Consider the following 24,636-nt stretch of genomic DNA (forward strand, 5'->3'; position numbering starts at 1 on the left):
CATTTTTAGGCTTTATTTTTTTTGTTGTTGTTGCTGTTATTTATTTTTTAGGTTCTGACTACACTGGTTAGTTAGGTCCAACACCTAAAGTACCTCTTAAATCATTTTCTTCCTCTTTCATTTGGTTGTTTCTGCTTTGAAAAGCAATTCATTCTGGCATCTTTTTTCACTCAAAATATCATTCTACTCCCATGCTAAATACAATGCCTTAAATTGAAAAATGCCATTAATGCCAAATATACCAAAAGAATAATTGGACTGCTTGTATTTATAAGCACTGGCCAGATTTACTAAAACAACATTAAAGATAAGTCATCTGAGAATGAAATGCTGCTGATCTCAAGACTGTGTCCAGGACATTACTTAATTTCTCTTAAATTAATAATGTCTTAAAGTTTACCGTTTTTCTTTAACTATGCATTTTCTGCATTTCATAGTGAATGTTTTGAGCAGTTAGTAAATGCCAAATTTTGCAGTAATCTCAAAAAGTGTAAAATATTTGCAAGCAGAAATATATTGTACATGGTCTTCAATTTATAATATTAGTTTTATTGTACTCACAGTCTATATTATTGTGGTTCATATACTTCTTCAAATATATATTTGACATTAATTTGTATTTTTTCTGTAGTTTTCAGTTTTTTTATTCCTTCAGTTATAGCAGGAAAAATTCAGATTTAGCGTCACATAACTTGTAGATATTTAATCTATACCCTATCAGAGTTCAGAACCATGTGAGACTTAAAGGAGAAAATGTTATTCCTCAATATATAGTAATCATTTTTCATTATTAGAATAATTTTCTTGACATTTATATGCTAGGATAATATTTCAGAAAGTGAAGTTTTAATATAGTAATTTATTACGTTAAAAATCAGAAAAAGTAAGAAGCCTAAATAAGAAACCATCATAGCCCATCAGTGCCCGTAAAGAGGAGAATCAGTGTAGCAGGGGTCCTGAAGGGAAGTGCGACCACCCTTACCTCATGGTGTACAGCAAGGTGCCATCCTCTGTGATCCGTAGCAGTTTGTTGGGCATGGTCATGTTGTGGGCCACCGACTTCTTTCCGTTGTGAAAAAAGGTGTCTGGGGTCCAGATTTTACTTGCCATTAGATTATTTAACCGGAGAACAGTCATGGGCCCTTTAAATTTTAACCTTTCATCCTTCCAGCTTTGACGGAAAAACACATCTATTGTATATTCCTAGGTAGTTTCGGAAAATGGAACAGATATTACTGTGCTGTGTTTTGCAATGCAAATATCTTACACAGAGCGTCCATAATTTTTACAAGTTTGGAAGCAAAAAGTGAGCTATGTAATGTTCCAGAAGTAAACTTGTGATACATTTTGGTGTCCTGGAAATCACTGGCTGCCATAATGATACATATACATTCAAAATTTACATATCTTAGAGATACATACATATATTTTTAAAACCCCCAACTTTTTTCTAATTAGAAGCTTCAGGTCTATCATATTCTTAGACTGTAAAACAAGAGTAACACCCCACCTTAATGTCTCCCTTCACCTCTACCACACCTGCAGTCAAAACAAATAAAATGTATTACAATAGAAATCACACTCAGAAGCAATTATTGAAAGGCCAACATTTACATTACATACTTCCAGCCATAAAGAAAAAGCACTGTGTATCCTAAGGCAAGGCAGTCATGATTCTACTGGACTGTAAAAATCCCATTGTCTTTTTGATTAAGTGAACCTTGTTGGCACAGATAGTGTAAAGACTTTCATATCTTCGGCACAATGAAGATTATGAAATGAAGGGACTCATTTCCCCTCAAAAAATGTAAGTAAAAAAGAAATGCAGAATGTGTCTATGTGTGAGTTGATGTGCGATCGTGTGCGTAAGTCACATGAAAAATGTGTGAAAGTCATCATCATTCACAGTTAGAGACTTTATTTATTTGAATAAACATAGCACCCCTTATAGCAATACCCAGAGACAAACATCTGCTAATCTGAAAATAAGCAATGAGCTTTACCAGCTCTAAAAATTGAGACAGGTGGTATCTATCTCGCCCGTAAAACTTGCTTCCCTGACACTGTATTTGGACTCAATAGTTTGAAATGAACATTACCACATTCTCTGTCAACCAAGCATGCTGCTAACCAGAGGAAGATGGATGGTGAAACATCCTGGTGCATCATAATGTCTCAAAAAGCATCTGGTTTTATTAAATCATATACTTTGTGCCTAGGAATATACAACAATTACGTCTGTCTGAAGGCATTTATCTACTTGTCTCCTTTCCATGGCTTTTTTTTTTTCATGGCCTGAAAGTTCAGTATGTCCTTCTGGCACATTTGGCATTGTTGAGGAATTACTGGTTGGGTAATTCATAATTCATAATTATTATTCGACAGTTTGTAATGCACAAAGCATACCACCAATTGCAATGGAGAGAGACAACAAGGGAGCTTATTAGTCTGTCTTTGTGGCAAGTCAAGTCATTTCATTTGTTAGTTTGATTTTTGTGTGCTTGGAGGAATCAAGTGAAAGAGTGACAAATGATAGGCATTTACTCAAACACTTCTTGCATACTTGCTAAATTTAGCAGAGGGATAAACTGTTTAGTCATGGGTAATATAAGAAATGTTCATAGAGAAACTGAATAGGATTTAAAAAGTGCTTTTCCTTGAGGGGAGAAATGAGGAGGGAGACTGAGGATTACATCAGAAAATAATACAGTACAATGATGTCTATTAAATAAATACATGAATATAACCTGGACTGGACCTGTTCCCATCGTGGACAACACAGCCTGGGGTGTGGGATACAATGTATTTGTGTTGCTCAAGATTTAGACACAAGGACTCAATTATTAACTATCCAAAGAACTCTTTAATTTACTCAACAGTTCAAACACTATCAAATCAGGTTTCCAAAAACGCCTAAGATGATACCATCCAAATGTTTAGTTCATCTCTTTACCCCCAGAATTTTTGACAATAAAAGTTAAATTTAAAATATATGTACTATGAAATCTTGACAAGGTATAAAAGACAACAACTGCACAAAATTACATCAAAGCATGCTTGCATCCTAACATTGATTCCTTTACACAACCAGAGCCAGCTGTGTGTACAGGCAATGATATCACAAAACTCATTCATGATTCTCCCTTCAAATGCATACCACTTACTCATATATACATACAAAAGAAAAAATAGAACTTGATAAAGTTCATTTCTACTATGACCTCTGTTGGAAGTAGAAATACAAATCTGGAATTAACACAATTGCTGAAGATCAATCACTGCCTAAGAGTGTAAATATTTGATCTCTCACTTTCTGAAAACTATTCCTGCATGGTCACCATAGTAGTGGCAGGTGCTCCATTATCTGTGATATGTGACATCATCCTGCTCTATGGTCCCTGTTTATTACTTTAAGAATGAGCATCTGAAGTGGTATGGTACAGAATCCCATCTTCAGTTTGGAACAACTTAGCAGAAAGAGGCAAAGTGTTGATGGATTCAAATTCCAAACCTTCCAGCTGAATGGCCTTAGGTAATTTTCTTTTTTATATATATATTTTATTTATGAGTTATGGTGAAACAATTTCATATATTGCATACACACAGATTTGGAAAAGAAGATTTGAGAGGAACATTATTTGTATCGACTGTGAGCACATTGAATTTGTAAAGTTTTTTGAGTAGTCTGAGCATTTTAGTGGTATTATTTCAATCCACAAACATGAAAGATCCTTCCATTCTTTTTGGTGTCCTCTTATTTCTCTTTAAGTGCTTTGTTATTTATATTGTGGAGATCTTTCACTTCATTGGTTAAGTTAATTCTGAAGTGTTTTTAGTAGCTAATGCAAATAGCACTAATTTCACAAGCTGTTTCTCAGTCATGGTATTGTCTGTGTATACAAACACTATCAGTTTTTGCGTGTCTACTTTATAACCTGCAACTTTACCAAATATTCTCTTCCAGTAGTCTCTTATTGGGTCTTTAATTTTCCTACAGAAGCATGTCATGTACAAACAGGAATAATTTAACTTTCTTATTTCCATTTTGTATCCCTTTGATTTATTCTTGCCTAATAGCTCTGGCTTTGAATAGCAACAATGGTTCCAGAGCTTGGTGGAAATGCTTTCAGCTTTTCCCCATTCAATGTGATGCTGGGTGTGGTTGCTCATCGATTGCCTTGATTGTATTTTAAAATGCTTCTTCTACCTCCAGTTTTCTGAAGATCTTTTATCATGGAAGGACGTGTATTTTATCAAATGCTTTCCCTGCATCCATCAAGATACTCGTGATTTTTCCTGTTTAGTTTGTGAATATGATGTATCACATTTATTGATTTGTATCTGTTGAATCATCCCTGCCTAACACAGATAAATTCAACTCGATCCCTGTGAAGTATTTTCCTGATGTGTTCTTAGATTCAAATAGTCAATATTTTGTTGAGAATTTTTTCATCTGTGTTCACAGTTGGTATTAGTCTGTTGTTCTTCTTATTAGATATTTGTTTTCGGCTTTGGAATTGGGGTGATGCTGGCCTCATAGGAGAAGTTTGAGAGGATTCCTCAATAGTTTTTGAAAATATTAAGAAGAATTAAAATTAGTTCTTGAAAAGTTTGATAGAGCTCAGCTATAAAACCTTTTTTTGTTAAGAGAGCTTCTATCACTGCCTTAATCTCCATCTTAGTTATTGATAGGTTTAAATTTTTATGTCTTCAAGATTCAATCTTGATTGATTTTATGTGTTCATAAATCTCTACATATCCACTAGATTTTTCCATTTGTTTATAAAAAATTTGACTGTGTGTAGTGATTCCTGCTAATTCTTTTTCTTTGATTTCCTTTGTAACATCTCTCTCTTCATCTCTAATTTTATTAATTTGGATCCTCTCTTATTTGCTAGTTATCTGGACCAGTGGTATATCAATTTTATCTACTTATTCAAAAACCTTGCCCTTCATTTTGCTGGTTTTTTTGGTATTTATATCAATTTTACTAATTGTTTTTCTCACATTAATTATTTCTTTACTTCTACTAATTTGGAGCTTGGTTTGATCTTGTTTTTATAGGTCATTAAGATGCACTGTTGTGTCATTTATTTGATGCCTTTCCAATGTTTTGATGTGGACACTAATTTCCATAAACTTCCCTATTCACACTATTTTTGATATATCCCTTATATTTTGATATGCAATGTTATCATCTTGTTTCCAAAAATTTCTCTATTTTTCCTTTTGATTCTACAACCCACTGTTAATTCAGGAGCATGCTGTTTAGTGGGCATGTGTGTATTTTTCTAGAATTTCTTAAATTGTTGATTTCCAACTTCATTCTACAATGATCAGAAAAGATATATCATTTCAATTTCTGTGAGATTCCCGAAACTTACACAATGGGTTGGTATATGGTCTATTCTGGGAAAAGTTCCATGCACTGATGAAAGACTGTGTATTCTGAAGCTAGAGGATGAAATGGGGATGAAATGAATGATATGTTCTGTAGTTATCAATTAGATCCATTTTGTACACAGTGTAGGTGAGTCCCATTATCTCTTCGTTGATATTTGGTCTAGTTGGTCTATCCATTGACAAAAGTGGGGTGGTGAAGTTGTATTTTTGCTATTCATTATTGTACTGCAAATGATGTCTCCATTTATATTCATTTACATTTGTTTTAAATAGGCAGGAATTCTGGCATTGACTGCATAAGCATTACTATAGCCACATTTTCCTGTTCAATTGAACACTTAATAATTACACGATGACTCTGTCTCTTTTAACAGTTTTTGTGTTAAAGTATATTTTTTCTAATATTCAGATGGCTATTCCTGCTCTTTTTCGCTTTCTGTTAACAAGGGATATCTTTTTTTTTTTCTATACTTTCACTTTCAGTCAGTGTGTGTCTTTGGTGGTAGGTTGTAGCAGCTGGGTGGATCTTGTTTTGGAATCCTTCAATCAGTCTGTATCTTATTCTTGAAGAATTTATCATTTTCATTTAAGGTTATTATTGATAAGTAATTACTTGACCCTGCAAGTTATTTTTTTTAATATTCCTGTTGTTTGCTCTGGAATTTTTATACTTTTTTCAGGAGATTTTCTTCCTTTGCTATTTTCTGCATCATTATTTAATGCTAAATAAGTGGTGTTGAATTCTTTCAACTTCATTTTGTTTTGAAATGTCTTTACCTTTGTTCATACATGAGAGCTTTGAAGTGAAGGGGAATGCCCCACAGGCTTAAATAAGTGCCCTGCTCCCCCCAAATGACCAACACAGACTCAAAGTCAGTAAGGGCCATGAATTCATTCCTCAGAAAAAAATCCTTTAGTCTCATGCATGTGAGGCCATGCAGCCTGTGTTTGGCGTTGTTAAGATGGCACTTCCTCTCTGTTGTTCACAGGGAGGCTTTCTGGGGCAGATGGGAAGCAGCCAACATGCTCCCAGTTCACAGATTTAGGTGAACACTCTGCCATTAGCTAGCACTCCAGGCTGGACTCAATCTCCATCTAATCCACAAGCATTCCCTCATAGCTCACCAGTGTGATACAGGCTGTTGCAGTCACATTTATCTTTAAAAAGATGCTGATTCACACATTGTTCATGGTAAATTTTGTATCCTTCTCAGCCATGGACTCCTAAGCGGGGGCTACTGCACCTGGCCATTGTGAGAAATAGCTTAAAGCTTGTAAGCAACTTCCCCCAATATGCCTAGAACCTAGAAACCTCTTAATAATTGCTAGAAAATATTTATTTCCCATTTGATTATTTATTAGCATGGATTCATAATAGATTCCTATGGTGCTGGAAATGAGCTATTGCTATTTCTTTGGGAGGGTCGTGGGACAGGAAACACCTAAAACGTGAGCAAAACAAAAGTTTCGTGCAGTGGAAAGGACTCCCCGTGAGGCAGTGTGAGCTTACAAGAAGCTCGATGAAAGAATTTGTTCAAGTTCAACGTTTCCATCCCTCACTACTCAAGTGAAAAGTTGCTCTGACTTCTTTTCCTCAGTAGAGTAAGTCCCTGGAGAATAAAAGCCTCATACTGAAGATCTGGGACAAAACATCCACCGTGTTCCTAAATAAATATTGTATTGAAGTGTTCCTACTTGCCACATTTATTGCCATCTGTGTAAGCTTTGACTTAATACATTTTAAGCGCTGTAGAAAACAAATCCCTGTGACTGTGCTGCCTCGATAGTTCTGTCAGAACCTGGTGCCCTGAGAATATTCTCTATGATTGCCAGTTAATGGTTTTTTTTAAAAATAAAATTAAGGTGGTGCCCTAGTTTTGTTTTCTATTCCTGATAAAGTCAGATGCCTTGAGAGCTATTGAGTCTCTAGGGTTGGAAAGACTGGGTTCCTGCTGCTACACTGAGCAGGTCATGCGGTCCTTCCCAGGAACGTGTGTATAAAAATTGTATTTAGCTAAAAGATTTCACATAAGAATTAAATCAATTGTGGTCTATAAAGCTTCTAGCATCATGCCTAAAATATTGTGATTATTGAATAATGGCAAATTATGTTGTGGTTGTTATTATGGATTAAATATTACATTAGTTCTTAGTTTTAAAATTACAAAGTTTTTTTTTCTGTTTAAAAAATAGCTTTAACCTTCTGCCTTGATATTTTATTTCTCAGGTCACTGATCCTTCTTCAGAATTCTTACATATATCGGTTTAAATGATGAATCTACTAAAGCAAACTAGTCAAGTACAATTTCCAATAGCCACTTAAAAATATTTGCAGACCTATGACTAATTTGACCTTTTATAGAGAAAACATTGTCTTTTATTGTCATATTCAGAAGCTTTGGGTGATCTATTAGACATTCTATCTACCAGTTTTAATCTGCTGTGTGACGAGGGGTCCTATGTGAAATATAGTTCCTGGTGTCCAGATCAATGCTATCTCAGCAACCCTCTTGTGAGACCGCACCTTGGTGCGGTGTAATTAGCACCTCATTACCACACCAGGGTGACTGCTGTAGTGTAAACTACTCCACTTCGCATCCACTTTCTTCTAACACACATGGAATGGTAACAGATGGTGGGCATGTTCTCGGGCCCCTGTCACACACTGGGAATCCAAAATGGAGTTCCAGCCTCATAACTTTATCCTGGCTAATCTAACTCCTGGCCATTTCAGCTGCTTGGGGAGTGAACCAGTAGACGGAAAACTCTCTCTCTCTCTCCCCCTCCCCATACTCTGTGTGTATATCCTTCTTGCTCTGCAGCTCTGCATTTCAATTAAATAAATCTTTTAAAAATCCTGTTATATATTTTTTATTTGAAAGCAGGAAAATCACTGGTTCTTTAGGTTGCTTACGTCACAGTTAACTTGAACCAGTAACTGAGAGACATGCTAAATATTTTCCAATGGAAAAGATTCCTACCACACATGACCTCACTGGAGCACTAATTTTGTGTGAGGAATCATGATATGTATCAGAAAGAGAATAGTTATTTTAAAATTTAAAATTATTATTATTAGGACCAGTACTCTGATCAATATGGGATATTAGTGATGCTTTGTGCCCTCTGTTGATGACTTGACCAATAAGATAAAAAACTTTACCAGTAGAAAACATTCAAATACTCTCTTTTCCTCCTTACATTCTTTTGGAAGAGGGGTAGAGGGAAGAGTTATTTATTCTGACACGTGATTTTGGGAAGAAAACGCACTTGTCTATTTTAGTTCTTTTGTGTCTCTCTTTTTCATTCGGTTGCTCTCTGTTCATACTGACAAATTCTATGTTCCTCAGTGGCAGAAGCTGTACATGTAGTACAGATATATCTTATTTTCTGAAACAAATTTAGGAAAATAACATTCATCTGTGCAATCTAAATAACTTTACAAAGTGATAATCTGTAAGTATTCAATGGTAAATCGTATATTACATTTAATGTAAATTACTAAAATACAGAAAAGGAAAGTTAGTTTAATTAAAAAAATAATTCCATCAAGCTTTTGGATCTAATAGAAGCATGTAAAATACAGGATTTAGATTGGTAGAGTAAAGGTGAAATTTTCATGAAGTCTATATGATATGATAATAGGTCTAGAGGCAAAAATAACACTGTTTTTTAATTTTGGGGTATTAATGATAAATATCTCATTTATAATAGACATATATGATAAAATACACGTTGAGAAACATTGTGTCTTAGGAACATAAGCAGTTTGTCAAAGATTATACTGTGAGTGGTTGATGAGGTTTGAATTGGAATTTATCCAATCTTAAAACTCATCTCGCTAACCCCTACTTACATTACCTCATAAAAAGCAGGTTTCATACAAATGACTAAAGCAAACATGCATCAGAATTCATCTTTCAAATGAAGATTGTTCTAACAAAAAGACATTTCGGAATTAAGACTCAATAAATATATCTCTGAAATATTCACAATAGTATGTCTCCATGTTCTCTTTATGATGCTTTGTTTATATAAAAGCTTGATCGTTTGAGCTCAGAAACATCATACAGTATGTGCAGAGCCCTACTAATTTTGTAACTCCTGAAAGAAATTCATGTTGGTTTATTTGGGTGAACAACAAAAAATACAACCCAGTATTCATTATAATCACTCTTGGTGATAATGAGTCTCTATCAGTGGAGCAGAACATTTCCCACTGGTATAATTAGTTTCAACTATGTCTGATTTTGGCCAAAGACTCATTCAACGTTTATACCATTTGTATGCATTTCCCCCTTAAATCACAAATTAACATGACCTCCTAACTCAAATGAGAGGTGACTTGAACTACATGGCTAACAGAACCCAAACCAAGTGAAGAAACTCACTTCAGGGTTGGGAAAGAAAGATTGCAATAGTTTACATCAATAGAAATAAGACTATTCTAACAAACCAATGTGTTTTTCTACTACACGGATATTATTTGTAAGCACATATATGTCTATTACATTTTCTATGTCGAGTACACAGTGACACAAAGATATAGCCAAGCTTTTTCAATATGTTCCCAAATACTTAACCTCTATTTTTTTCTCACCTAAGTTCAGTTTTGAAAATATCTCAAGAAAAGTCAAAGATTCAGTGCCACTTACCATATCATGGTCTGAGACGGGTCCGAAACTTGTGACGAAGATGTCAGTCTTCACTTCAGTTACACGCTCTGGTGGAGCAGGAAATGAGGCCAGTGAGTGTCTATCAACAGTTCTGATTAGATATCATCACCACATACTCACACCCAAATGAGAAACTTATTGACTTTGATTAGCTGTTTCTAAAATTGGTCCACAGTGTAGTCCTCATAATTTACTGCTTACACATGAAATTTCACAGTTAATATTTTCAGTGGAGAACAGCATCTAAATATGCCACTTTGGGGAGGCAGACTGTATGGAGAACTCAGCTGCTGCTTAATGAATTGTTTGAGAATGGACACACACTTGCCTAAATCATACTAAACCACTCTGTATTGTATTGAAAATATGTTTGTATTTAGCTTTGACTTCCCTTAAAGTATTTTTACACTGTCAGGCAGATTCTCTAGGTATTTAGGCTGCTCTGGGGAAATATATAGTACATTTTAGCAAGCTTTATTTACTCTTTGAATTCTTGAGAGCATGTTGTATAAATGACTGCCTTTTTGTACTAAATCATAGCTGATGTATTTCAAATTATTGTGGGGGAAAATATGCCCACCTATGTGTCTTCAATTTTAAGGATGAGATCATATTTTGATACAGAAAAACTTTATTTAATAGATTCTGTTTCACATTCACTGTCATTTTATTACATTGGCCTCTGATGAAATATATATCAACCAATAAAACATATTTATTGTAGTACTATGACAACTCAATACAGACATTTTCAAAGAAATATAGTCACTCACCAAGAGCTAGAAAAATGTTACTTGCACAAAAAGAAATAATTTGTTGAGGGGTGGGAATGAAGAGGATGACTGTGATTTTCACCTTAGTTGTAAAAGATAACAGTCCAGTATCTTAAGCAGCTCATTTCGTTTATCAGGTCATTTGTACCTCTGGCATAGGACTTTAAAGTTGATCTATTATATGCAATAATAGATGTCTAAGAAAATTTAAAAAGCTGTCCTCTCTCCCTTGTGAATAGTTCATCTCAATAAAAACTTCTGTCAAGGAGACCATATTTTATGGGGTTACTTCAAAAAATATAATTCTGTTTTTGATGTAATAATATTTTTTCAATCAATGCATTTTTTTCATACTACATACACTCAGTAGGCTTTCTGAAGATGCCTCTCACACTGCATGGAATCCATATCTGATTTTACAAAATAACTTGTAGTTAGTAAAATTCCTTTCAGTCATGGGTCTGATGTTTTTGTTTCTGCAATACAACAGTGTTTCAGCTGTCGTGCCCATCCTCTTAGGAGGTTCCCATTTTCATCTCCGGTACGTGCACATCTCTGCCACACTCAACACAGATTTTGTTTTTATTACAATAACACTTTTTCTTAACTAAAACGTCTGCTATTTCTTATGATTATAGTCAGACCTAGCAATTCAGTAAGCTAGTACCACCTCATTTCAACCAAAATAATAATAAAATGAAAATATACTCTAATTATAGAACCTAGAATTTTCATGAAATGAGCCTATTCTTGGTCCTTCCTGTTTCAGCGTTGTCCTTTCTGTATCAAGCAAATAACTCATTACTTTGAATTTTTTAATATAAAGAAATATACACTTATTGTCAAAGAAATATATGAAGAAAGACAACTGACTGTAGACTCCTGGCAGAGTTTCAACCCCTAATTGTAAACAACTTCATGTCTTCTAATGTATAGATGGGTATCTCCTAACTAAACGCTGCTAAGATTGTGTGACCAACATAATGAATATCTAAATTAAGAGATTCTTTCAAACTTAAGTTATGATATGGTCCAATGTTTAAATTATTTTTATTTTCCAATTTGCTGAAACAGCCTCACTTTTTTCCCCGAAGTTCAATTTTAATGATCCCCAGATTATAGTGTACAGAATTTATAGTGAGTATCTTATGGAACTTAGGAAAATATATAGACTCAATATTACACCAATTCTTTTCATTTTTATCCTTGAGATACGTATTTGCATAGTTTAGAGATGTCTTATTGTATCCCCCAAGGATTGCTGTGTCCAAGGTTGGTTCCCAAGGTGACAATATTAACAAGTGCTATGGAATCTTTCAGAGGTAGAACCTAGTGGTCGGTCCTTAGATTCTAGGGGAAGCAGATACTTCTTTTGAATTCTGATAGTGGCACTTAGAGGAGAGTTGTTATAAAAGCAGTAAGCCTGTCTGCACTAGCTCTCTCAGACACGATTTCTTTATTTCTTCTTACTGTTCCCACATGGCTATCTACCATAAGATAAAACAGCCAAGGTTCAGAGCCTGTAGAATACTGTTTTGAACCCCTAGAAGTGTGAGCCAATTGTGTTTCTTCACCCCTGCATAATTAGGCTACATCATGTGTTTTGTTACAGTGATGAAAAGGTCAATAATACAATGTTTAGAAATTATTTTCTAATTCTTGTTTGCACATTTGTATCATGCTTGGCTGTCTTGGGCAACTCTTTGAACCCTTTATTTCTGTTATCTACTTCTTGAATGTTGGGAGACTATAATTTTGACACCTGAAGGTGACTCCTCAAGGTAGTTAACACTATAAAAGTGGTTTGTCGGAGATTTCAGGAACAAGCAGGCAGTATTATGTAGCATGATAAAATACCCTGAATAAGTATGGTGTCCAGTTGCCAAATGCATTGATGATTTCCTCCTGTTTTTTTTTTTTATTATTATTAGATGACTATACTACAAAAGTAACATATTAAAAGTCCTAAAGCTTATTTACAAAGGTTATTATACTAGTGAAATAAAACCTAAAACATGTTTAAAGTTTCACACCTTCATCACTATGCACAGTTGTTATTGTCCCATGTGGAGATTAGACAAATAGAGAGAATTCACATAAATAAAATATTTTTGAAGACACTCTGTGGAGTGTTTGCTTAAGCAGTTAAGCCACAGCTTAGAATGGCCTCATGCCGTATCAGAGAGCCATTCATGACCTGTATCCATTCTTCACGCCCATTTCCTGCTGATGTACACCCATTGTGAAAACAGGTAATGTTTCAAGGTCAGTGTCATCCACACTGGAGACCTTAATTAACGACCTGGCCTCTGACTTCACGCTGGCTCAGTCCAAGCTCTTACAGGCATGTGAGGAGTGGAACAGCAGATGAAAGGGATCATTCCTCTCTTTCTTTCAAGTTAAGTACATTAAAAAATAAAGTTTGTTTCTTTTATTTTTACCTATCCTTGCCCCTGAACTTACTGAACATCCAGTTTATCTTCTTCAGTTGTAGCCATCTTGTTTTCTAGTGATTACTTGCCATTCAGATTTCACAAAACATGTCATTGCAGCAAATAAATTATCCTAACCAAAAACTGCCATAGGGCGGAACTTTCAAATTATTTTCTCACCAAACACTCTGATGGTGCACATATCTTTAAAGAGTTTGTGATTATTTCTACATTTACTGTCTTATCCAATCATACTTACAAACCCTAGGCTCCAGTTAGCAAGTTTTCAAGTTTTCAAGCTAAACAATTCCTATGAACAATTGCAGGCAAAAAAAAAAAAATCACCAAATGGAAGGGGTGAATGATGGCATTAGAAGGGGAAGAGGCAGAATCTATTGGAATTTCACATATAGGTGACATGAGGAAAAAGAATAAAAGGAGAAGGAAATAATCAATTCCCATAATTTCTCTTCTAATGTACAAGGAGCATTCAGGAAGGTTCATGAAAAAACATATTTGCACCAAATTAACTTTAACTTTTTTATTCTATTTTTCTTTTTTTGACGAAAGAATTATGATTTGAAATTCACATCTCTTTAGGCCCATGACCTGGTTAGAAAGAAAAAAATCATTGCTTGTATATAAGGAGATTATTTAGGAGTCTCACTTTTTTTTTCAAATTCTAGGAATTTTAGACATGTTAGCAAATAAATTTCAGTCCCCCAGCACACACACACACACACACACAAGAAAATTCCGAAAAGTTCCCATGAGAAAATAAAAGATCAGTGTGTTTGAATGCAAATATAAATTTTAATTTTAAAATATGCATTTTAAAAACATTTATTTACTTAGAAAAAGTTGTAGGGAGAAATATTTTTCAGCCACTGGTTCACCCCTAAGAAAACTGGAATTGCAGGGGCAGGTCCTGGGAAGTGGCCAGCCGAGAACTTCATCCACGTTTCCCATGCAAGTGACAGGGATCCAGGTGTTTGCTCCAGTCTTACTACCTTCCCACTCCAACAGCATGGAGCAGGAGCAGAAGCAGAACAGTCAGGATATGAGGTGTAAGTTCCACAGGCAGCAGCTTGCTCACTGTGCCACAACTGCATCCCAGAGTGCAAAACAAAATTGAAATCCACACGTACTTTTCTGATAAAGTACACTTTCCAAAAAATTGTTGGCAATCCTGTGTGTTTATGTATCTATGTGTTTCTATAATGATTTATTATTTAAGGGACACTAGAATTTGAAGCATATCCTCTCATATTAGAATTTGCTAAATTAGCATTAGATTATTATGTGTTATTAAAAATACCATTAGATTGTTAGGTGTTATTAAAAATACCTTCCTTGATTTTATGCTTTAGTGTATTCCATGTAAGAACATACAGTATGAATGAGGAACTTCTAATGAAGTTTCAGTGGTAACACACTTAGCCAAAACTATAAATGAATGAATGTTTTATGTAATGAGGCAATGGTCTGAAAATAGGAATAAATTAAATTGGCTCATCTGGAAGTAATGTTCACAGAGACAAATAATCAGAGTTTTTGTCCAGTCATATTTTCTTCATCACAGTCCTTGAAGGCTCAATGTAAAGTGAAAGTTTATGCATATGTTCGAGTTTTGAAAAGAAACATGTTGACTAGATTTATATAAAATGAGATTATAATGATGATGATGATGGTTATTATGGTTACTGGGGGAATTTCAACATCAATGTCAGTGAAGTATTTGACAACAAATAAATCAAATTTAATTTGGGATTTAAATAAGCAAATCTTTCAGTAGGATATTCTACATATATTTACACACATATAATTGCAATTAGTCATATAGTATGAGTATGTATTACACACCCATTTATACACACATTATATGTATGTACACACAAATACTCATATATTCTAACTGCTAGCAGCAATAGATCTGTTTGTACTGGGAATTCCCTATAATGCTGATAAGCATAGAAATAGCCAATGTTTGGAAGTGATCATTTCAAAAGATGATTAGTGCTGGAGCAAAACTCAGAAAAGCATTGTAAAAAAGTGATTAAACACACATGGGATGAGGACTCCAAGGACTTAGACCTTAACTGTGATTTTTTGTGTGTGTGGATAAACTATGTGACTTTAGATACAATCCTTTAGTTTTTTTTTTTTTTTAAGTATGTTTCTGGATGCGTCAAATGAAGAAATAATACCTGCACAACCATCAATGTAGTTTTGGAATGAGGTCAAATGCTTTGAGTAGCATTTATCTAATATTAACTCTGTCAATGTTGATGGAGCATTTTGTATGTGACAGTTAAGCACTACTCCAGGTCAGAATAATATGGTGACAAAGAAATATACGCATATTCTGGTTCTTCGCATACTTGTTGATTTTTTAGGTGGATAAATAGAAGACGTATCAGTGATAAGTAGATAAGGAGAAAGGTTGATATAGTAACATACGTTAAGAAGCAGCTGCATAAAATACCAAGCCAATTAAATTCACATCATTGTAATGCCCTGAAGGAATGTCTTTTTGAAGAGATAGCATTTAACCTGACTCTTGAAAGATAAGAAAACCTCACTGACTGTCAGGTCTAGGGAAAGATATCAGGAAAGGAAAAAAGCAGGAAAAGGATCTCATGCGAGAAAATGTGTTTATCGCTTCTCAGCCTTTTGGCTAAAATCAAGTGAGAAAATGAGTTGTTTAAGAATTAGAAAGTCCAGTATTTCTGAAGCCTGTTGATGCTGATGACCATGGCATAACATGCAGCAGACACAGCTACATCCGAAGAGTCTTGTCCATTTCAGTTAGCAGTAATCTTTAACGCAATGGGAAACATATACTCCTATAGTTAATGTTGTCTGAAGACTAGATTGACAACGACGATAATAAAACAGAGAAGGAACTGCATAGTTTAAAGAATGTAGCTGGTATTTAATGGTAATGTCTATCACAATAATTTATTTAAATTAGCATGGGTAGAGCAATTAAAACCCTTATTGAGATGTACACATCTTATATTGGAGTGGCTCAGTTGAGTCCTTGCTCTGCCCCATTCTACTTTCCTGCTGGGATGCACCCTGAGAGGCAGCAGATGGTGGCTCTAGTAGCTTAATTCCTTTCCACCCATGCGGGAGACCTGGATTGAGTTCCCAGGTCCTGGCATTAGCCAGGACCAAACCCCCATACCCCTCTCTTTGGTGGGATTTTTGGGAGTTAACTAGCATATGGGAGATCCATATTTGTCTTTCTGCCATTCAAATGACTACAATCAGTCAACTACTTTTTAAATAAATGACATTGGCCATATTTTCGCTAGAAATGTATACTGAGAAACACAGACTCATATTTATTTGTTTGGTTCTGAAGACTTTTTACTTATGAAGGAGGTCTGTTTACTACCCTAAGCTATTTTTTGTCCATCAAATTCAAAGGAAAAAAAGACTACACGGAGACTAAATTACTAGTATTAGCCACTGTAAAATGTATTTTAACACTACTTTAAAATGATTCTATTTGGAAATTTAAAATAATCCTGGCCTCCCACATAAATAATGTATACTCCTACATTATGCAGTACTCTAGCTACCTGTGAGCATGACTTGAGCAAAATTGTCCTTCATTTCTGTTCTTGTAAAACAATGCCTTAGAAAAAAATGTCACCTTCCTCCTATTTAACAAGAAAAACGTATTTCAGGGAGGGGGTTACCATGCTAATTGTGCATATGGACTAGATGCATATATATTAAGCTATCTAACCAACCGCTGATCATTCTGAGTTTTGAGAATTTAAGAAGTTAGATGGTGCAAACATTTCCTAAAGATAAAGGCCAATTTTATTACAGTAGATATTTATTTCATTTTCACTGAGCACTGTTCTCCCTATACCATCCCATGAGCAGTTTATATTGAGAGATTAACTTTCATAATGAGGATACATTGCAATATTTGAGTTTCTTTTTATCTGAAAAGTCTTGATCAAAATTCTATAACCTGTGTAATAACCTTGAGACATAATATTTCCTGTTTGCAGTGTGGTAGTTAGTTATACAATAATAATTTCTTGAAAAATATACCATCACTTGGGACCTTACATTCTCTTAAGTTTTCCAAAAATGATAGTTTGTAGCAGCCAACAAGGCAGCTCTCATCTCAGCGATACTATGCCATTTTTCAAATACAAAATTCATATTCTTCCAGCAAAAACAGCAGTCCTCTATAGAAAACATTTTTAAAGATAGCATATTAATACTAGAGTTATAATGGAAAAGAGAGACTGTATAAATATCAAGAGTATTTGCCCAAGAAATAAACTACCCATTCACCAACACTGTGGTCTTGAGCATAGTCTCAGTGGCTACATTTTATCTCGGGAAATTCCTGGCACTGACAATGTAGATGATTTAAACACAACAGGAAGGATAACAGCAGAATGTTTTCTAAACATGCTGCAATATTCCTTTGGGCATACAGGTTAGATTCATTACAGAAGCTGACTGCCATCTCAGCCAGGAAAGGTTACAAGGTGCTGCTAGTTCATTTGAAAACCTCAAAAAACGTCTTAGGTTTTTGATAATTGTATTTTCTATGAAATTCACCTGAGCCATAACATGTCCAAATACAGTAATTGTGACGGCAGCATACCAAAATGTGCCGTTGTCTTGCACTAGAAGCACTAAAATATCACAAGTTTGAAGGAAAGAATTCCTAAAGAATTCCTACAGGCCATTTTCTGGTAAGTACACATAATAGTAGAAATAAGGACTGGCAAAGATTAACTTGGCTATTTATTCTTTGAATGTGGTCAGTAATTTAGGACATTTTTATCTTGTGATATTATGGCAGAAATACCTAGCTCTTTATTTTTGAAATTCTTGCTTTTTAGTGTAAGTACAAAAAGAGTATTCTAATGTGGGCTGAACATGAATGGACCACCTCTCCTTGATCTCAATGTCATAGTGTTAAAAAAAAAATCACGACTAATCTGACATCCCACAATTTTGAGCTAGATGAAAATTGAATTTTGAAAAATATTGACTCCTCTGCTTTTTTCCATTATCTAGTGACCAAAACTGCAAAGTTGCACAAAACCATCCTAAACTTGATTTGCTAGTTGCATCGTTAGTTTTCCAATTTTTTTTCTTATTTTTACCTGAGGGAATTACAACCTGTGATCTAAGCTCATTGCCTCACAAGCCAATGCTATTTTTGTAGCTGCAAAGAATTTCAAACTAAGTTAGCTTTCTTTTTGCAGTCACAATTTGTTATAAGTTACAGTTGAACTCTTAAAATAATTAAGCTGGTGGCTAATTCGAAATTTGTTTTAGTGGAATAAATATTTCAAGAATAGGAGAATCATGATAATAAGGATACAGTGTGTTGTGAGGCATCTATTTTTAAAAATCATAATGTTATGATTACAAATACTTACAAATAGTTACAAATACTTCTTTAATAATTTTTACTCAGTGAAATTTAACACAATACACAAATGAGTAAAACCAAAACAGACAAATATACAAACCTTACAAGGGAAAAAGGATGGAGGGAGGACAAAGAAGAAACAGATAGAAGATCCAAATTGTTATTGTGCAGTAAGGATACAGATACAATTTGTTCTTTCCCTACCTGCCTAACTACCTAGCTGGTTCATCTGCTTCTTCTCCCATCCTGGGTTTGTCACATTAGAAATACACCTTTATCTCTGTTTCCTGTGCCATATCTTTCCGTGTGGATGGATGATAAAATCTTTGAGAGGTATCTATCACCAGATTCTTTTTTTTACTGAAATTAAATTTCAGACTGTATTTAGAAGCTATAACAGTGTTTTCAGGAACTACCATGAGCAGGGAGGGAGAAGGAGTGACCACTTCTATCGCAATCCCTTCAAAATGTGACATAACCATTATCTCATTCCTTCAGCTCTATCCTATTTGCATTCCAGTTAAAGATGGGCTCGCCTGGACTTGTTTTCAAAAGAGTGACATTGCTTTATTTCTGAAGTGTCTTTTATGAGTGAGCTGGGTGAGAAGAGCATGTGGACATGAGGAAGAGGATATACTTAGCTTGGTGGTATTGGCTGAATAAACAATTGCATGTGACTCTGGCTCACCGTGGAATTTTGGGTGTATAGTAAAGAAAGGGCAAACTTGTACCCTTGTACAGCGGGGCAAACAGGAAGGGACATGTACCAATGAAAGGTATCATTTGTCCTTAGAAGCCTAGAACCCTCAAGGACTAATCCTGGAATCTGTTTATGGATTATTGTTTTCTCTACCCCTAGTGTTAGGAATTAGCCAATAAGAACCTTACTAAGATTTCATCTAGATGGATGCAATTCATTGTTTGATGTGTAATAGTTTAGGAAGCAGAGCATCATCCTTCCTTTTACGTTTAAGATAATCGTTGGCTGATAAAGAAACAATTTAGGGGAACGAATTTCTTCAGAGAACTGCTGATGTGGTCACAATGGAAAATGTCAAAAGGAGTCTTCCTTAATCCTGCAACACCTGAACTCACCTGACACTCAACGTGTCCAGTTTTCTTCTCCACCATACTCTCCATTCCTTTCCATTATCTCCATCCTCGGTACTCCATTCTGTCTCCTTATTTTCTGCCCACCGTATTGTTTTACTTTTTATTTTTTTATATATATTTTCTCTTTTACCTCCCCTTTTATCTGACATTTAGATTCTCCTTTCTCAGGTATTTTATTTTTGGTACTGACCATGCTAGAAGCAAGAATCTTGAAAAATTATTTTCAACTTCCAATTGCAAGGAATAATTGCTTCTTTATTACCTTGCTAACAAGCAAAAAATTATGAGTTTGACAGTTATGGACAATTTTGATTTGTCTTTTCTGGATTCATATTTATTTTAACTTTTCTTCATTTACTTTGTACTTAAAATGTGAATGTGACCAATTTATTTATTTTTTATGTTACTGAATAGCGTGTATGCCAAACTTAATATCATACATATCCTAATTTTTTTCTCTCACTCCTGTCTTGAAAATTATTCTGGTATATATCTCTTTCTGTTATCTGTTTTGTTTCTTTTTCCCAGGATTGAACTTGTCCCTAAAACATTACCATTTTTATTCAGTTACAAAATTTGTAAACTTCTTTGTCATTTGGATCAACCAATTTATGCATTTGAAGTTCTACTCGTTAAACTTTCTGATGTAGTGTGCGTGAAAGAGATCAATCATGACGAATTTGCACATACAAACATCCTTTGTGTTAGTTTCAAATCTTATCTATTACGTGTTTCCCTATTTTCTGAAGACATTGAGAACCAACTATAGCTGTCTTTTCAACACCACTGATAATTTTACTTAAAAAATTATCATAAAGAAGAAAAAGCAAGCATTTCTTCTGCAGGAGGATATTATCCTAGCTGTGACTATGAACTTACTATAAGTAAACTTGTCTCCTTCTAAGCTGACAATATTCTTTCAAGTATTTCCTATAATGAGTGTTTTCATATAAAAGCATTCAGCTCACATAAGGGGACAACTGTCTGGAATATGAAACATACTTTTTTCCCCAGAAATATATAGTTATGGAATGAAGTTAAGTATTTTAATCATATTGACAAAAAAAGCCATAAAGTAATTTCCCGTTATGTCTGACAGTAATCAAGATATTATTGTTTTCTTTTTCTAATTCTATAGTTGATTATTTTTGAAAAAGTATGTGTGACATTTTAAACTGTAGTTCTATAGTGACAAGCATTCATAGCATATACTGAAAATCTGATAACTCTGTAGATATATGTAATAAACTAATGTCTTTTTTATACCTAAAACATAATAGAATGCACTAAAAACAGAATATAAATGACTATATTTTGGCAATATTAAAATTTATTGCAGAAATCTCAATTTCATAGCATTTAGTTGTACTGTATTTCTATAACATTTATAAGAAAAATAGAGAAATATTTGAGTCAATTTTACTTTTGTTTTAATGTCTGTTACACTAAAAAAAAAAAAAAAAAAAAAAAAAAAAAAGAAAAGAAAAGTGTTTCCAGAAGTCAACAAAAGGAGAAACCTAAACAGAAGTAAAAATGAAGGCAAATCCATTCCTTCAGTTTTACCAAATCCTGGAATTTGCTATTATTATAAGCATGCAAGGGACCTGAAACAAATTAAAACAGATTTTTCTTGGTGAAATACATATTTTTATATTGCAAATTTCAATGAAATTTCAAATACTCCCTCATATTACATTCATTTTAATTCAAAAGAAGTTATCTTATTCTATATTCAGTAAGATACTTTTTTGCTCTTCAAATTTATGTATGTATTTCTTATTTCCTTGAATTAGATAATAATAGTAGATTTAACAAAGATAATAATGGTTTAGTGTGAGTTAACTGGCTTAATTTTATAAACAAATATTCCAGTTGCTTGACAATTGCAGATTTGCTTTTCAACCTATTAGTTTGTATGTCCTCAGTGTCTATGGTTGTCCCTGGTGTAGCTGTGCAATGAGGATTAGTTAATATGCTTCCTGATCAGACTATATTTGATCAAAGGGTTATAATATGCATTTATTAAAGTTATCATAGGCAATTATATGGAAATTAGCTGTCACGGCTTGTTCCTTGTGCTCTGAACTACAATATAGCCACACAGCTGATCATTAAAGAAAGTATATATAAGGAAGATTCCTTAAAAAACTGAAAACTATGCATAGATCTTTCAGAGGATATTCATATTCACACCTTGAAAGACTAGATAGACTTCCTGAGCTGGGGAAAAGAATAAAAAATGTGAATAGATTGTAAAATTCTACTGCCATTTTAATTATATCATAGGTTGATAAGGAGATTCAGTAAAGGGATGAGAAATAACTCATAACTCATGCTTTTCAAAAACTGTATGAGTATCCTGACTCTGATTTTTTGGATACTACTCCCCTACACTTGCAGTGTTAGTAATGAATTCCAAATTGTTACAAACTGAGTATACTCTCTGGAAGCAAATTCTAGTGTGTCCATGGAGATACACGAACACGTAGGAATACAATTATGATCTTCACTTGGTGATCACCCCCCATTTAATTTTTAGATTTTTCTCCTAGCAACTTAAATGGAAAGTGGAGCTGAACACATTTGTATATTGAGTGCCAAAACAAATGTTTGAAATTGATTTTTTTAAAAGACACCTGATAAGATCTTTCACATAGATTTCAGCTGTGTCTTTGACAAGTCTTATCTCTTCAGCCTCTGGGACTTTAACAGAATTTGACAGCCCCGAAGAGACCCTTGTTGCCCATCCATGAGATTGCACTGTGCAGAGTATTTGTTAAAAAGTAACTAAATCCAGTCCCACTCATTGAGTTGTAAAATCTGTGTTTTGTTTTCTAACCTTCTGTTCTCTGTTTGTCTTTGTTGGCTGAATGATGCAATTTTCTCAATATTGTCATTTAACTATCATTTAAGTATTGATATTAAATAGTTTTCACGCATTTTTTGTAATCGACTACAGCTTAAAGTCAGATTCTTCTTTTGACTACTTGTGTGAACTTTGAACAGTAATCTGTTTCCTTGCTTCATTTGTCTTATTTGGAGATCAATATTTTACTTTAGCTTCATTAGTAATTGTTTAACCAAAAAAGAAAGTTTGATCATGTTATTTAGGAGGTGCTTAAATAAGTGTGCAATTTCTAGGACTATTTACTCTTATTATTATACATGTAATGCTATGAAATGCCATACATCCTGCTAAGCAGATATTCATTAGTATAGATAGTGAATTTATATATCAGTAAATATAAAACTTGACCAAAGAAAATCAGAATCTGAGTTTCAATGTACGTTTAAAAAATAAAACACCGCTATCTATCATGTTCACCTTTTATCGTAGGAAGGAGAGAATAATTTAACACAACATAGTGAATTGATACATAATATTTCAAAATAAATGTTTAAAGCAATGGACTAGAAGATATCCTGCTTGAATACAATGCAGATTAAAAATGCCAGGGGGAAGCCAACACAGTCTTTGCACAGGAAGGGAGGATATTGTCTCCTTTCTCTGCTGTGTAACCAAATCATTCCACAAAACACTTCATTTTCATCACAAACATATAAAATCATCTTCACACAATTACAAGAAGTTTGTATCTGCCCTTCACTACTTATAGGTATGTTCAAAAAAAAACTAGAATTATAAATGGAATTAACAGTGATCTATTAAAACAAACATTAATGATCAAATTATGACCTTTATTATTACCTTAGCATTTGGTGGGAAACAGAAGCTATGGGAGTAAAAGTTTAAATATTATTCTTTAAAATAAAATATAATAATGCAACCTACCTCCCAGTCCTGGTCTCAGGCGATTGTCATAACCATCCAGAAGTCTGTCCAAAATCCTAGTGAAGACAGTTGTATTATCTTTAAGTTCATCTTGCAATGAGGGCTGTCCATAGCTGAAAAGGAGGTAAGAATAGGGATAAGCAAGTTGTACATTTCTACCCAAACCTGTCTCCAACCAAGGTCTTTCCAAGATTTTTCTTGCCATTTGTTTTCCAATTGAATCTCAATTGGAATTCCTCAAATGGAGTTTAAAAATGAAGTCATATTTTAACACTCCGCATTCTCTCAGAATTGTTCTCACTGATGATAAGCTCTTCATTCTAGTATTTCTAAACATGGAAGAAAAAGTAAGGGAGATGTATGCAATGTCATTAAATACTCTATTTTCTGCATGTAGATTACATTCTCATGAGTGTCTTCCCGGACTTAGCAAAATATTAACTCATCATAGAAAAATAAAACCTGCGGAATTTTTCACAAATAAGAAAAATGTATGTAATAGGAAGAATTTGTAGCTTTTACTTATTACAGTATATCCAAAAGCTCTATTTTCACTTCCTAGCATCCTTGTTTCTACTCCGTATAAATCTGTACTTTGCTTTGATTATGCTCTTTCTTCAAGATATTGAGATAGAAATATAGATAACACATATCTTGGTATAATTATATGTTTGCTTCAGTCTACAAATTTTCTTTTCCTTTAGCCAATTTCCTCTATAAACCAATTTTTTTTTTAAATTGTCTATTCAAACTTCTTACTAATGGGATTTCTATCATGTCTGGTCTTAAATGTAAAAGGAACTTTGGCAAAGATTAAGCTCACTACTCTTAATTTGCAATTTACTAAACTGTACCACAGTTTTAGTGTTTGTTTTGAGAAGACAGCAATTTGTGAGCAAAACTCAACCTAGAAGCCATCTTCATCTTGGTTTTAAAACTTTATTTCCATTTGTCTTCTTTGCAAAAAATTTTAATTAGACCTTAATATATGAGAACAGTTTGTATCCATTACCATCACTGG

The 24,636-nt window shown here is 34.0% G+C and overlaps 1 protein-coding gene across 2 annotated transcripts in view; it reads right to left on the minus strand.

Annotated features, from left to right (window-relative positions):
• The window catches only part of GABRA1 (gamma-aminobutyric acid type A receptor subunit alpha1), a 56,166-nt gene that overhangs the window by 26,449 nt on the left and 5,081 nt on the right, over nt 1-24,636 (minus strand). For both annotated transcript variants that reach the window (XM_004587462.4, XM_058677372.1), the window contains 3 exons: nt 23,616-23,728; nt 10,059-10,126; nt 983-1,203 (listed from right to left, as the gene is read on the minus strand). In XM_004587462.4, coding sequence (XP_004587519.2) covers nt 983-1,203; nt 10,059-10,126; nt 23,616-23,728 — 402 coding nt within the window. The remainder of the gene's footprint in view (nt 1-982; nt 1,204-10,058; nt 10,127-23,615; nt 23,729-24,636) is intronic.

This window comes from Ochotona princeps, chromosome 19, assembly GCF_030435755.1.
Source record: "Ochotona princeps isolate mOchPri1 chromosome 19, mOchPri1.hap1, whole genome shotgun sequence".
Classification (NCBI taxonomy): Eukaryota; Metazoa; Chordata; class Mammalia; order Lagomorpha; family Ochotonidae; genus Ochotona; species Ochotona princeps.